General features: G+C 37.2%; 1 protein-coding gene across 1 annotated transcript in view; it reads right to left on the bottom strand.

The window, feature by feature from the left end:
- The window catches only part of LOC109833398 (protein CHROMATIN REMODELING 4-like), an 18,051-nt gene extending 1,412 nt beyond the window's left edge, over positions 1-16,639 (bottom strand). The window contains 13 exon segments of the mRNA XM_020401051.1: positions 2-678; positions 790-1,477; positions 1,549-1,616; positions 2,470-2,584; positions 5,407-5,564; positions 9,506-11,205; positions 11,208-12,201; positions 12,333-12,440; positions 12,806-13,573; positions 13,667-13,768; positions 15,203-15,446; positions 16,039-16,145; positions 16,227-16,639. Of these exon segments, the coding sequence (XP_020256640.1) occupies positions 2-678; positions 790-1,477; positions 1,549-1,616; positions 2,470-2,584; positions 5,407-5,564; positions 9,506-11,205; positions 11,208-12,201; positions 12,333-12,440; positions 12,806-13,573; positions 13,667-13,768; positions 15,203-15,421 (5,597 nt within the window). The 5' untranslated portion in view covers positions 15,422-15,446; positions 16,039-16,145; positions 16,227-16,639.

A 17,155-nucleotide genomic window follows, 5' to 3' on the forward strand; every position in this document is an offset into this window, starting at 1 on the left:
AAACTTACCTCCAAGTAATGCCCGATTCATCATTCCATCAGAGATGCCAAGATCAGGCTTCGAACTCTTGGGTATTGCAAATGTTGGCCCATCCATTATCTTTTGTTGTTCTTGCATCCATCTTGTACCTAAATCAACAGCTGCTTTGTTTTTTGAGAATTTCAACTTGGGATCTCTAAGCATTGCATCCCAATTACCCCTTCCATGCCTCCGAACCCCAATCCATAGTGCATCAAGTTCATCTTCTGACCATGCATCAAGTTTTGATCTCTTCTTCAAAAATTTATTAGTTACTGCACGTGTCCTCATCATTATGTTGTCAAGGACTTTCTTGTGATTTTCACGTAAAGACGAGGGTGTACCTAGTCCCAGAATTGGTGGGAGCTCTTCCATTTTATGCTTTTGCTTTAAATCGCTCAATTGTTGTGAAAAATTTGACGCCAAAGGAATATTAGGAAAGTCTTGAGAGGAACCATCCATATTTGTTCGTAATGACAAACTCGGTAAGTGATCTGCTTGCAGCTTCATTGCATTTTTGGACAGAAGTGGGAAAGGAAGTAGTACGTTATCATCAGAAAGTAAGTTGGGGAGGCCCAGTCTCTCTTGAAATGAGGAGAAAGACCCACCTGAATTTTCCATGGGACCATGTAATATCCTTTCCGATGTGTTAGGTGGAAACTGCAAATGAAATGCCATCTAATCAGGCTAGGGGTTTTGTACAGACGATTCCAAACAAAGATATTATGTAAGTCTAATGTGGAAAATACCAAGGAATATAATAAAACATACCGGGACAAAAGGAAAAAAGTTGTCAGGTATGATATTTTTATTCTTCATACGACGACGCAAAGTCTCCCCAGGTGTGTCATGAAAAGAAGATTTATCAGCAGTGCTCCCTTGTTGTCCAATATTCAAATCATCTGAAGGTCCAGAACAAGCAGGCATAGTGAGTGGCATCTCAGACATCGCAGCGCTTATTTTTCTCCGTTCATGATCTGATAATGGTTGGCTTGAAATAGAATGAGATTTCCGGGTGCCAGAATTTCTTTGATTTGCATTAGGAGCATAAAGTCCCAAAACAGGTAAAAGATGAGTAGGAGGTTCCGGATTTGCAGAAGGTCCGCTGGGTAACTGGTGGCTTGGTAAAAACATATCAGGAGATAGATTCTCTGAAGGTTTAACAGAAAGATCAAGGTGGGTGCTGTGATATTTTTTGTAACCATACTTCTTTCCTACTTTGGCAGGGGAATTTCTCCTCTTCAGTTCAAACAGCTTAGGTAATTTCGTTTCCTCAAGGCTGACAGGAGAAACATCTTCTCTTGCGTCATCTAAAGATTTGTGGGCATCCAAGCTTTGTACTTCCATGGCAGAGGGAACCTGTGATTCTACTAACAACTCATTTTCTTCAGCAGAACACAAAACTTCAGGGTTTTTCCTCTGTGCAATGCGCTCCCTCTGTCTGGCACGTAGCTTAGCACTGTGTAGAAAAGGATAGAAAGTTAGTGTAGTTAATAACCAAAATGAATTGGAGGCTGCCCCAATACATACTATTTTTCTTTCCAAGCTTGGCCAGCAGGTGTATATACTAGCTCAGGTTCCTCGTCATCATTACCACTCTGGTAGAATAGTAATCACAAACAATAAGTTAATAAGAGCCGTAAGATGCCAGTGCAGATACAGAAAAAAGAAAGATTTAAAGATGAAAAAGGAAAAAGAATAAACATAACTACAGTGGATAGTCTACAAAGTGTAATCAGCTGGATAAATGTGAAATAGAAAGCTTGAATAAAACTAATAGGATATGCATGCTACATTTGAATTAAGGTTTTTTTTGTAGTTCTTTTAAGCCAAGCTTTAAAATAGGAAGGCTCATAGAGGGATTCAAGTAAGCAGCCTTATCATGATTAACTGCAAAATCTTTTTTCTCACTGCACTAAGACATTACCTATGTTCTCAAGCATAAATTAATATAAAAAATATGAGAGACGTGAATCAGCTAGAAAATTTCCCAGAAGCTTTAGAGAGCTTGTAGATGCAGAAACGAGACATGCAGAACTTAGAGATGATGAGGCACTGTATGAGACACTGATCAAAGAGAAATTTCTGAAGTAGTCGGAACCAAACAATGAGATCAGCGCAATGTAACAAGCACTGCATTGGGCATGGACAAACAATTTATTCCTTTGCAATAGAACATGCTACAAAGGTCCAGAGTCCAGACTAATGGGACAAAAAATCACATCTTTTCCTATAATTTTATACTATATGCAAGTATGCATCCATATAGAAGCACCAAAGCCTTCTTCTGATAAAACATTTAAAAAATAATAACACTGATATCAATAAAATGTGATTAGCAGACTGATGAGATAAGATATTGGTGCTCAAGTTTTACCCGTAATACAGTCAGGTATGTATTGCAATAATATAGTCAGCACAGAAATCTAGGAATGTAAATGAATATAATACCTCACTTAGTACTTCGCTTGGTATTGAAGCAAATGTTTCTTTGTAAGATACAGCTCTTCTCTGGCGCTTGCCTCGACCAAGAGTTTCTTCCTCCTCTATTTGATACTTTTCCCACCTACAAAAGTTGTGTGAAAATTAACTTAGGCCCTCATGTCAGAAATGTTAACAGTTATTATAAACTAGCGTTACACCAGCGCAATGCTGCGAAAATATTTGAAAAATTAGTCTACTATATTTTCAGAGTTGGATAGACTTCACTTCATTTACTCTAAATGCTCAAGCAATATGTGCGAAATTAAAGATGCTAAAAAAAGAAAAATAATTGAAACATAGTTGGACATATCTAAGAAATCCCACAGAGCTATATCTCCATTTGTCCCTGTAACTATGAAAAATGTTACAAAATTTTCTAACCAAACAAATCTTTGTGTACTCTAATATTGCAAAAATATTCCATAAATATAAAAAAATTAACCAAATGCACAATTGCATTTGAATCATTTGGCTATATTACAACGTAGTCAATCATCAATTATATGAAGGAATAATATATAATTCATGTTAAGTTTTTCATGTTAGCAATGATGACACAATAAATAACTCAATACAATAATAATATAAGAAGTCAAAAAAAACAAAGGAAGCAAGGGAGATATTTACCTCCTCGTTTAACCTATCCAATATCTACATGAACAATACTTTACCTAGAGCAGATGATTAATGAAAGGAAGCAAGGGAGATATTTGGGGTGAACCCGTCGTGGTTTGACCATTCATCCACTCTATCAATTTTAACGGTTTCGAATGAATATAACTTTTTACATGGCTCGACGGAGGGTCAAATCACGACAGGTTCACCCCAAATTTGGTGTGTTGGGGTTTTAGAATATGTAGATCAAATTCAACGGAGCGGATCATCCACAATGTATGTCAATCAAGTGATTATCAATGACTAAGAAACTTAGTGGACGTCCACTTAAGTTGACATAAGTTTTACTCTCTCTCTCTCTGAAGCTTATATATTTGAAACTAAACTGCTACATTGTCACTCTTCTCCTTAAAGCATATCCAGTCAAGATTGATGCATAAATAGAGTACGCTATGGAATAAGACTTTTAAAAAGTGAGAATTTGTGTATATTAGCATTTGAGGAGTAATAATAGTAGTTGTCATTGATATTTAGATTTGAATGGGTTCATGTCGAGGCAAATAGCTTTTGTGATCATATCACAACTAAATGGATAATTTAAGCTTTACTGTTAACTTTCGGAAAAGATATTTTTGTGAATTATGAAATTATGAAAGATAAAAGAATGTACTATTAATAAACGGGCTGGAAGTTAAGGGGGCAGATCCTTCATGATACAATGACATAATTACATGCAAAAGTCCTTAGCATTAATTGGGTTTTTATGAAAATTTGAAAGTCAATTTGCCAAAAACTCTAGGAAGTTGCCAGGTGGCGAAAGTTCTAAGAAGTTGCCAAGTGACAGTTAAGGGTTTTACTTTAGTATATAGTATAGATTGGACAGCAGAAATTTTTTTTTGTGGAAAAGTGTGTTTGTACAGGAGCTGGTTATGTTGCACAGTTTCTCTGATAAAGAAAATGTACCTGCATTGACTACCCATCTGGTACTGGATACTTTAATTATTGGATACACCAAATATGCTACTTTAATGATAGGATACACCAAATATGTATTGCAAATTTTATATTGCATTCTAGACATATCAAAGACGAATAGAAGATGTATCCCAGCTGTAGATGCATTTATAGAATGTTTACACTTTGTTAATGAAGAATTATAACTTTGTTATTACTATTGTAATTATCAATTTATGCAGCTCTGTAACGCCCCGTCCCGGAATCCCGGAGTCGGTACGCTATTAGATCTGATGGGCTGGCCTCACAAACCACCACATGTCTTTTGGAATCCCGGAGTCGGTACGCTATTAGATCTGATGGGCTGGCCTCACAAACCACCACATGTCTTTTCAGCACGTTTTGTCCTCACTCACGCGCTCAGATCTGATGGGCTGGCCTCACAAACCACCACATGTCTTTTCAGCACGTTTTGTCCTCACTCACGCGCTCTCTGAAAAACTTTCCAGGAGGTCACCCATCCTAGAATTTCTCCAGGCCAAACACGCTTAACTTTGGAGTTTCTAAGAGTTAGGTTTCCGAAAAGAAGATGCATCTTGATGGTATGAGTATTCCAATCAAATTTATCAATACTTATCACATCACCCTCTCAAGGGTTGGGGTATTACAGACTCCCTCACTTAAACTCGCAACGTCCTCGTTGCGCCAAATCATATCATCCAAGACCGTACCATCCGTGTGAGATTCTAGAGGTGGCTCCTACGGCCTCAAAAGGTGGCTCCCGCCCTCTCGACGTAGCACTTTGCGCCGCATAGCACTTAGCTCTCACAATTCCGGTTGGCTTTGCTCTGATACCATTTGTAACGCCCCACCCCGGAATCCCGGAGTCGGTACGCTATTAGATCTGATGAACTGGCCTCACAAACCACCACATGTCTTTTCAACACGTTTTGTCCTCACTCACGCGCTCCCGGGAAAACTTCCCAGGAGGTCACCCATCCTAGAATTTCTCCAGGCCAAGCACGCTTAACTTTGGAGTTTCTAAAAGTTGGGTTTCCGAAAAGAAGATGCATCTTGATGGTATGAGTATTCCAATCAAATCTATCAATACTAATCACATCACCCTCTCAAGGGTTGGGGTATTACACCTCGGTCAATATATTGGGCTTTTTAATAATTATGCCTTAGAAATTCATTGTGGAAGTGCGTTTATGTACAAGACCAATCTTTAAAGTATAATTGCAATGGTCTGAATAAACTTGGAAGTGTCAATGGAGATGAAAACTTTAACATATTACAAAGTGTTATCCAACGAATCAAAAACCAAGTTCTTACCGGAGACGTAAGAGTTTATCCCACTCATTTTCCTCAGTCACATTGATTGCATTGTCTTCTTTTGCTTCAGATGATTGCTCACAAGCATCTCCAGCTAGGCTGGTCAGCAATTCAGTCCCCCCAGGTTCATCATTCAGCTCATCGTTCCAATCCAGTGACTGATTAACCAACAAATGTACCATCAGGTGAGACAGTGAATATGAACCGAAATCATAAATATCAGCATGGAGACATAATTTGAGAATAAGACTAGTTCAATGCGGTTACTGGTTATATATAAAGTTAAAATAGAAAACATGTTTTAGGGGTTAGAAGAAATGAATTGCCAAAAATGTGGAAATATTTATGGTATTATTTTTCCAGAAGATATAAATTACAAAAAATGAATTGCCAAAAATGGGAAATATTTATGGTATTATTTTTCCAGAAGATATAAATTACAAAAAATGAATTGCCAAAAATGGGAAATATTTATGGTATTATTTTGCCAGAAGATATAAATTACAACAATTAATAATTGAATAATTAGTAAAAAGCACAAAAGCAAAAAGATGATAAGCCTTAACAAGTACTACTCGGTGAAAGAAAAATCAAAAACATTATTAAGCTCAGGCAATTGATATGTGAAACAGTTATTAAATGGAAAGATAATGATAAGAATGACTGAGAGTTAAAAAATAGTAACGACCGTCAAACCTACTCCCAATTACCTAGTCATCTGCCAACGAATCTTCATTTGCAAAACTTTCATTAAGGGTGAGATTCTGTATCAAGCAAGCTTGATAATTCACTATAATAGAAATATAGAACTTCCCCTCAATCCCATTTTGATGGTGTTATGTTAAAATTTATGCTTATAGTTTACTTACCCAATATGCTAGTCAGTGACCACTTTCCTTCTTGGTCTTGTCATCATAATCGTCCTATTCACTAAATCAGTCCCAAGGTATGAACAGAACTCCACCATAGGACCAACCAGACAGAAGTGGTTACAATCTCAGAGTTACGTTAAGATGCTATGAGCAACCCCGTGCTGTTCACGAAGAAAGTATAGATCTATTATGTGTAACTTTACTAGTAAAAACTGATGTACTCATCCCCCATTGTGCATGGGACCGCACTTTTATCCACTGGATACTTGCCGACCACTTATACAATCTTCAAATTTAGCTGCTTGCATATCTATAGTTCTATACCTTTTTCAATGAGATAAATACCCACGAGATACCTATTATAATTACTTTCTGTTGGCATTCTGTGGGTAATTTACTGTAACTTATTTTGTTAGGGAAGAACTTAGGCTTCAGGATACATCGCATTGAGAATGAAATCCTGTGGGTAATTAACTTAAAGGTGGTTTGGTTCTTCGAAAATTAACTCTCCTACCATAAATAATGAGTAAGCTTGGTCATCAGGTCCGTCACGTGTTACATTTTCTCAAAATACCCTTTTAGATAAGTCATTTTTTGTATTCCATGAATTACTCCTTTCATTTAACTTTCTCTAATATATATATAATTAAGAGTTTAATCAGTGATTCAATATTAGTAATAATGCTTAAAATTCTTATGATACTTTTAGTTAAGAACATTTAAATGAAAACATATTTATTTATTTTACGATTACAAACATATTATGTTGCATGGGACGGTTATGGATATGGGTATGGGTACAAGTACGTGTACAGGATATGCAAAGCTTCACAACTATATATACATTGACATTTAATAATTTATACTACATCAATATTATTTTCTCATTCACATGTTGCAAGAATCAACTATAACATTTTTATGTTTCTTTTATTATGTTTATATGATTGAGTGATTTTAATTAAAACATGTATTATATAATTGAATTCATGTCTAAGTAAATGTATGCATATATATTCAAGGAGTGTCCAAGGAGTGTTGAGTACGGGTAGCGATACGGGAAGTGTCGGGTATGGCTTCATGATAGAAGTGTCCACGCAACATTGCAAATATAAGAATAAGATATAAGAAGAGAGGGGTCATTCTTGTTTAGAACTTTACATCCATTTTATAACTTCTTTTCACATAAGATATAAGAAGAATGGACTCATTCTTGTTTAGAACTTTACATTCAAACCAGGGCACATAAATGCTTGCACTTCATGAAGAATGTCAACCAGCAGATGCTCAGAATAGTATAATAACCACAGCATCATTACATTCAGCATATCTAATCTTGGAGTTAGCTGCAGCAGAAATTTGAATATTACAATTTCCTGGATCTTGTCCATCAATTTCAACAGCATGAGCATCCTTGGAACAAGAAAAATATATTCACATAAGGGTCTTTAACAGTTCTGCAAGAAATTTTCTTTTCTTTTTCTCCTAACAATTTGCACACTGTGTTCCGTAATGGATAACATCATAGATCCTATCATTTGTCGGTTTGGTAAATATCCAGGCACAAAAAAACTAGTCATTTGAATAAACCATATTAACCTTCTCAGACGAGCATTTTCAAATTCAGATTTTATTTTTTAATATGATTTCTTTTTCATTTTTAATATGCATTCAGAAGCCAAACGCAAATTCTACCAGTCAGTTAAGAAGTTCACCACAAACACATATTACTTAACAAAACAGGTGTAGTACTCATAAACCAACATGGCCTATCAAATGGTTGATGTTTGTAAATTGTCCAAAAAAGTTTTGAGTATTAACCAAGTTCAGAGCTCTGGAGGTTACCAGGCTTTCAAAAATAAAAGGAAATTCTAAATGTATATAAGCTACTAGAGATGGAGAGGCTTGTGAGAGGGGGGAGAAGGGACACATGCACATGTACATCTGCTGACAGATGCACACACCCATACCCACACCCCTGTGTCACCCACCCAGAAAAAGGGAACACATCCACACCACAGACACCCTCACCCGTTCCCAAATCCAAGCCAACCTAACACTCACAAAAGGCATGCTAACATATGATACAAGCAGATACATATAGAGAGAGATTATATTATGCAAATCATTTGATAGAAATCCTTAAATGCCTCAAGAGAACAGCTCACTTCACGCTTAACTAACTTTTATCATTTAGCTTTTTTTTTTACTTTTTTATTTAACTTTAACACTAAAATGCATTACTTTCAGATGTTTTGTTAAAATGAAGAGTAGAAGATGCTTAACATTCCACCAAACACATGGAAGGTGTAGTGGACCTAGTGGTTATAACAATCACTCAGTGACTTTAACATGGAGACACATGAATAGTAATGACCAGTAACTGATGCTGTGGATATTCATAAGAAAAACTTTTTCCTTATTTATTTCTATATAAGATGAAGGGTCAATTAGAGTTAAGTTTGTAATAAGAAGATAGATATTAAACGATCAAAGTGTTCCCTTCCACATACTCTTATTCCTCTTCCCTACCTATTAATTTTATTATCATTGTTCTATATATTTGTTGCCATAAACATAAACCCATATTAGAAAGCATTAAATGCACCAAAAAGTGCATTTTCGTTACCATGAAAACCATTTCAGAACACCAACTGTTATTCACTGTACCAAAAATTAGATAATATCTCAGACCACATGAGGAAGTCATTAAGACTCAAAACACGTTCAGATCCATACCATATCAAGATCCATATTACTGTCACATAAAGACAATAACTTCTTATTGGAGACAAAGTGCACAAGAAGCAAAAAATAGGTCTCCATCGTAATACAAAATGTATATAATTGTTGGACCTACAGAATCCAATAAGGCAATACCTAATTGAGTAATACCCAAAACATTTGATACCACTGGCAGGAGTATCCCATAAGAATAAACAGATAAATTGACAGAACATCAGGTGGTTTTCAAACTTAAGCCCTCAGATATACAACTGGTCATGGCTTACCTATTCCTCAACAAGTGAAAACAAAGTTATGTTCTATAAGAAAATTTATGTGATATCAATTTCCGAAATGTTAACTAGATGGAAATTTGCAAGGTGTTGATGTGGAGAAATTTTACGAACTAGCATATAAAATTATCCGATGAAAACAACAAATGAAGCAAAACACATAAGAATGTAAAGTGTAGAATAAGTGCAGTACAAGTTAAAAAAACTCGCCTTAACTGATCCAAGCATATCATTCTCCATATCCCCATCAGCGCCTTCACAAACTGATGATTGAAGGTTAGTACGATCAAGCAACTTAGATATTGCATTTTCATCCCACACGATCTTTGCGGAACTATCAGTGCATCTATCTTGGTACACATCACCCAGGCCACCAGACCTCCTCCTATGCTTCTGCTCTCCATCAGTAACAATTTCAACTTTGCTGCTAGAAGGTTCTTTTGAATCTTGTACATTCACACCATCACAATCATTGAAGAGCTCTTCTGTTCCCCATCGAAGAATGTCCTCTACTTCTTTTTGAGATTCTGACTTGTTCACAAAAAGTTGATCAAGCATTAGTTTCTTCTTCGCGAGTTGCAATATTCGTTCTTCAACACTAGCACGTACTACAAGTCTGTATACCAGAAGTCTCTTTGATTGCCCAATCCTATGTGCTCTATTCATTGCTTGGATATCAGCATGTGGGTTGAAATCAGAATCATAAATAATTACAGTATCAGCTGTAGCCAGATTTATTCCCAGTCCACAAGAGCGTGTTGACAGTAAGAACACAAATCGAGATTTGTCCTGATTAAAGCGAGCAATCGCTGCTTGACGATCTGCAACTGACACAGAGCCATCCACTCTTTCAAATGTTCTAGGACCAAATTCTATAAGAAGGTAATCTTCAAGTATATCAAGAAGCTTAGTCATCTGTGAAAAGATAAGGACTCGATGGCCCTCCTTGTGCAGAACCTTGAGCATAGAATGCAACAGAGTCAGCTTCGCGGAAGCCTTTATCCGCATTTCTTGGAGGAACTCTACTGAACCTGATTCAGGTTCAGTTCCAGGTATTAGATATGGATGATTGCAGACCTTTCGGAGCTGCATAACAATATTTAACATTGATTGCTGAGCACCCCCTTTCCCTGCATTGCGTAGTATCTGATAATTCTTTGTCAACATAGCACGGTAGTACTCAGCCTGTATGGATGTCAACTCAACAGGGACCATCCGCTCAGTCTTCGGGGGAATATTTTGCATTGCATCCTTCTTAAGTCTTCTTAGCATATGAGGTGCAACTAACTTCTTTAGCTCATCAACTCTTTCAGCTGTTGTAAGGTCATTGAACTTTTCCTCAAATGCTGACAACGACGGAAATGAAGCCGGCTGCAAAAAGTTCAGCAAGTTATACATTTCACCGATGTTATTCTGCAAAGGTGTCCCCGTCAATAGCACACGATGCTGAAAAGAAAAGGTATTCAGCAAGCTAAAAAGCTTGCTCTCAGAATTTTTTAGACGATGTCCCTCATCAACGAGAAGAACTTCCCAAGGAACGCCTCGCAAAAAAGAGGAGTCAGCAAGCACCATTTCATAAGTAGTCAACAAAACATTAAATTTGAAGGACTTTGTCATTCTGGATGATCCATCTGGCCTGCTGGCATGCCATTCATATTGGCGTATTATGGACCTTGCTTTTGCAGGACCATGGTACTCGACAACATTTAAGTGAGGAGCCCATAATGAAAACTCTGCCATCCAGTTAGGCATTGTAGAGAGGGGAACTAAAACCAAACACGGCAACTTAGCCTTAAACTCGACATACAAGGATGAGATGAAAGCAGAAGCAGACACAGTTTTTCCGAGGCCCATCTCATCAGCAAGGATCACATTTTTGGACTTTTGCCAGCATTTTCTTAACCAGTTTTAGGCTGCTCAGTCAGGTAAGATACTTCTTGACATTCAATTTTAGCTCTTGGAGTCATATCCCTAGCATCATTCTCCACAGTTTGATATTCTAACCGTTCAAATTCAGTAATAAGATGAGAAGACATCTCTATGACAGGTTCATCTAATCGTTCCCAAGTGCATTCATCATAAGGAAGACCGCGCCATTTAGTCAAAGCTTCTTTTGTACCATCCTTGGACACACGAAGAGCAATAACACGTTGTGGGTCACACCACTGTTCCTCACAAATATTTATCAAGGAAGTTCCATACTTCGCTTTATAATTCTCCAGTTTTCTCTTTGCTAAAATTTTCACCTGAGATTCTGAAATCCAACTGTTGTGGATATTCGATTGACCGACCCATTTAACTAAAAACTCATAGGTAACAGCCTCATCTTTAGACACTAAATCCTGCGAAACCTGTGTATGTTTTAACTTTTTAGTGCTGCTAACTAGAGGTGCCACAGTGCTTTCTCCATTAGTAACTTCATAATCATGAGAGACATGTGCATGATGACTTTGGTGATCACTTACTAGAGTTCCCATATTTCCATTCTCATCGGAATGAATCTTAGCAGTTGTATCAACCATAGCTACTGCAGTAACAGAAGATTTCTCATGCAAGTCACAACCTACTTGAGTAATCTGCGGGTTGTTCACTTGTCCAGTTCCTGTCATAACCACATCCTTATTCTCTTTGGCTTGATATGTTTTGTCTTCATGAGGAGCATCCATATCCTTGTCATTCACAGCTTTACCATCATACTTGTCTTCGACTCCACTAAAATCCTTACTTTTTTCTTTGTAACCATTTTCTGGATCAGCAAAGTCGCAAGGCGATGATAGACTTGCTTCCTTTTCTGAATTGCATACTATGTTAGTCGGTGCAGCAGAAACTGTGGATTTTATTGCTATCGTATGACATGAAGATATAACTGTACTACGTCGCACTCTACAACCCAAAATACGATCAACCTTTCAAACATGAGAAAGAAAATAAGTTTTAGACACAAAAAAAGGAAAGGTACCAAGAAAAATTCAGCTATATGAAATCCTTATAAAACCAAAAGTAAATATAAAATAATAATTACATCAAGGAAACTTACCTGTTGAAGACCGTCCTGAATATTCTCATGATATTTCATTGTCTTATCTGTTTTCTCTCCAAATTCATTTATCTCATGCGATGAGGGGAATGCTTCCTTGGATGACCTCTGCATATTATGACGGAATTGACCAGAGATAAACTATACTGATAAGAGATTATAATAAAATGAATACAACATTAGATTCCATAATTAGCATTGAAGCAGCGAATGTATGGGTTGTATTTCATTGGAATAATATACAAAGGAAATGTACTACACGATTAAATCAAGCTGGTCAAATATCAAAAAACAACTAAACTTAACATATAGCTTTATTTTTGGGTGCCTAGATTGTGGCAATAGGATCACAAGGAAAGAGAAGAACTGACATCAAAGCTTAATCAGATAATATATTGTATGGTATGCCTAGTTAGTCATATAATATCTTGTAAGTAGCGTCCAGTTAGAATAAAGATCGCAGCAGAACATACCTCCCGATGCTTTTTAATGGATAATTTTAGCACTCTGGTGTTCTTCTTGGTACTAGATGCAGACTTTTGTCGATCAAATGATGCATTCTTATAGAGTGAGTCGCTAGTTCCAGGGAGCGGAGAAGTTTCTTTTGATGCATAATCTGAATCAGCTACAGCATTTTTCCCCTTGTGAGCTCGAGATCTATTCTTCTTGTCAACTCCATTCACTTTATTCCTGTTTTTCTTGGATATTTGAGGGGATGGCACTAACGAAAGGATATGTTTCTTTTTTTTCCTTTCACCCCTCGTGAGGTTTCCTTTACTTTTTGACATGTTTTCATTTGCCTCCGCACTTAGAGCAACGACAGGAGAAAGGATTTCCTTATGGGAACTTGTCTTACAAAAGGAAGATGACTCTTGATTTTTCTTGATACTACTATCAGCTGCTGCTAAAAGTCCATTTCTGGATTCACTGTCACCAGAGGCACTTGACTTTGGGCTATAAGAAATATCAGCTTGAGAGCACCCCGGCTTCTTTTTAACAGATGGTGACCTAAAGCGAACAATCCTTTTCCCCTTGTCACTTGATTTATCCTTTTCTAAACTGGATGTTCTTCCAGAAGGTGGTGGCTTGTCATGACCAGATAATTTATCTATGCTTTTATGCTTTTTAAAATTGCTCTTGCTTCTAGCTCGCCTTGAACTAGTTTCCACATTACTTAATGGTGTCACGTCATTTTTTTGCTCACAACAGCCTGGACATTGCCACCTTCCAGGAGGAGCACGCTTTCAAAAAAAATTAAAATACAGATAGTCAGAATCAAGATCCAAACTGCCACATGAAAAACTAATAGAGAGCGGGGGGAAAAGGTTATATACCTTCAGGGGTGGGTTAAGACATTCAAGATGATAGGTGCGAGGACAGCTATCACAGCACAGCAAATTACCACCAAGATCACACACCTCGCACTCGAAATAATACTGCCATAAAAAGGAGGAAAGAATGAGAAAACCAACAAAACTATGCAAATTTCCATGAAGTGGTCATAATATCGCTAATATTATTCATTCTTCCCAAAAGAAGTAACTGGCTAGGTATGAGAAAAGGCTTATTTAGCTTAGTATAGTGCAAGACACTTTGTAAAAGTCATCCTGCATGTATTCTCCTCGAAGGCATTCTAAGAGAAGGTTTCTCCGTTGTTTGGCTATCCATCCTGCCATCTACCTATGTGGGAGTGGGGCAAGTTTTGGTCCCTTCACACATACACACGCTGCACATATATGCCTCCCTCCACTTATGGTTTTACAGAGTGATTTGAAGTGCTAGAAGGGTCAATTTCTTTTTGTTTCACTATCTCCTCATTTTTTAATTGAGATCAAAGGAATGCTTTGTTAGAATTATTTTGTATTTTTATCCTAGCCTTATACACCTGAATGACTACTCCAATTAGGAAAGAACACCATAATCAACTACCCGACACTCTATTGTTTAGAAGTTCAATTAGTGCAAAGGATTAGGTTAGAAACTGAGCCATCTATTGAAAACCCATGACAATAGTCTACTTTGCTGATACCTTGTAGTGCCTATTTAAGCCTAGCAATTGTGAAAATAGTCTTTTTCAGTGGTTTCTAGCAGTTAGTTTCTTTTCTCGATAAACATACCTGATACCACTGATAGCTACATGTTTCAGTGAGATATCTGTGTTATAACATGTATCCAAGGGAGAATACAATATCCTTTTCCCCGCTGGCATAAATGATTACATAAGTTTCCAACTAATAAATGTGATCATGATTTAGCTTCAACTCCTATCATCAGACTAGTTTAAGCCAACTATTGAACCAAGCCTTAGAATTCCTATTCAGGTTTATGCTTAGGCTAGCCAATCTTGCTAAGGGACTATTTAACAACTTCAACAGACACAAAACAAGAGTTCATTTCCTGGATGAAATGAAAAAGTACTACCAGAACAAGGAGCCTCAACATTTACAAGGAAAGGGTATAAATATTTGCCTCCGATAACTGGTTTTCAAGAAATGCCCAGAATTAGGATTCCTATATACTTTTCCATCCATGGCTAGTACAAAATAAATAACATAATTCTAGTTTATCTTGGAACATATGAATGTGCTCCCCCCCGAATCTTCATCATGCTACTTATTCCATCATTTATTGACAAGCACAACAGATGAGACAGCAACCTCGCATCGATGTACGGTTTAAATGGAGTTACTTTATTGACATGCTGAATTTGCAGGGCTTGAGATCGTTGGTCAAAAGTAATTATGGAATACAATAATAGGCCACATAACTAAGTAATTATGGAATACAATAGGCCACATAACTAAGTATACATCAAAGCATGTGATACTGCCAGCAATTTGAAATGGGAATTAGGAAATAATGGATATTACCCCGTCATGTCCCTTTATCCTGTCACCGAAATGAGAAATCTCACCATCAGCCCTTGGCTTCTTTCTAATGGAAATCTTATTTTTTGGAGCATCCAAGCACGGAGAAATACTTTCTTTCTCCTTGGATGCATCCAATCCACTAGAAACCCGTTTCCGCTTACGCTTCATCACCCAGTTCCTGTCTACCATTTTGTCTTGCAAAGAGATGCCTTCCTTCATATTTGGAGGTTAACTGCATTTATAGCTGATATAACAGATAAACATTAGCATGCTCATAAGCTGCAACAGGACTCAACAATGAAACAATTCCAATACATATGCTCATCAAAACGCAAGCAAGATATACAGTTCCACATAAGAGCAATTGTGTAACTAAAGATTAATCAAAACAACAATGGAACAGTTCCCAGTACAAACATTCTCATGAAATTGTATCAGCTTCCAGAACTATAAATTTCCTGCAGACTGCATGAGTCAAGGAAATAAACATGTTATCAAAACAATCAGATATCACAACAAAAACACCATTAATTGTTCTACCAGGATCAGCCACTGAGAAATCAACTGCTCTAACTGACAAAGATCAACCAGACCCCAATCCACAAATGGAAACCAAACTAATCACTATAAAAAAGCAACTACAAATCACCAATCCATGCCCAAACACCCAACCCAGCAAGATCAAATAACAAAAAAGCAATAAGAAAGACTAGAATTGATAACAGTAACAAAGAGGGAAATCTAGAAACCGCCAAATTAGACAAATTAAACCCAACCCAATTCCAATAATCCGATCTTTCGGCCAAAAAAAGACAAGATTCAGCGGATTGGATTACCTGAGAGGGGAGATTAGGGTTGGGGCCGCGAGAGCAGGATGAGGGTTTGAAGGGAGAGAAAGATACCGAGTCGTCAAACGTTGGGTGGGGGCTTTATAAATGGGTCACTATCAATTTTGGGAAACAATTAAATGAGAGCACAAATTTGGAAAATTAGTAGAACGAAGAGATGAGCAAAGATCTCTCACCTCACCTTTCGACCTAACAACGATATCAACAAACAGCAACAACAAGAACCAAGAGAGAGAGAGAGTATTTTGTACGAGTTGGGCTCGACTCTCGAGGACAATGGGGAATATCATTTAGAGCGCTTGGCGTGTGCGCACCCGGGGGCTTCGCCCAGTGATGGGGCCAATGGGAGGGTGCCACGTGGGCGTTGGGGGGCTTGGGGAGTGGGGAGAATTGAGGTTGGTCGGCGTTTCTCGATCTCGGCCACCGTGACGGTGACAATGACGGCGACGGTGACGGTGACGGAGAGAGCTACGCGGGAACCAGGATTATGTTGTGAGAGATGGGAGATTTTAGTTTTGATAATTTATGTTGAGGAAGTGAAAAATAAAAGAGTTCGTTTGGAGTCAAAAGACCAAAACAGTGGGGGAAGAATGTTGCAAAGATTTGATATTTTACTACATTGTATGTGATGGAGGACTAGTATTTTGTGTGGGGCCTTTTGTATTTTGGTCGGATTTTTTTTCTATTTTTATGAGAGAGAGAGAGCGAAGAGAGAGAGAGAGAGAGAGAGAGGTTTATTTTGTTTTGTCTGCTTTGGGCTTTTACTAAAAGGACATTAGCTTAATAGTGATTGTTTTTGAAGAAGTTACATGGAATATGTTTTAGCTGGACAAAGAACAATAAAAATATATATATAAGGATTTTCTGCTATCAGGTATTCAAATTTTTATCTTTTTTAAAATAAATCCTCCAAAAGATACATATTTCAAAGGCTAAATATATAAATAAATAAAAACTCTTAACTTTGGACGATTGTCGGGTACATAATATAACTTTAAAATATCAAAAAAAATCCCATTAAGTTTAGGAGTTATCAAAAAATTCCTTTAATTTTAAGATTTTTCTCCCAAATAATCACGGATGAATAAATTTACACACATGAATA

Source organism: Asparagus officinalis, chromosome 3 (genome assembly GCF_001876935.1).
Source record: "Asparagus officinalis chromosome 3, Aspof.V1, whole genome shotgun sequence".
Taxonomy (NCBI): domain Eukaryota; kingdom Viridiplantae; phylum Streptophyta; class Magnoliopsida; order Asparagales; family Asparagaceae; genus Asparagus; species Asparagus officinalis.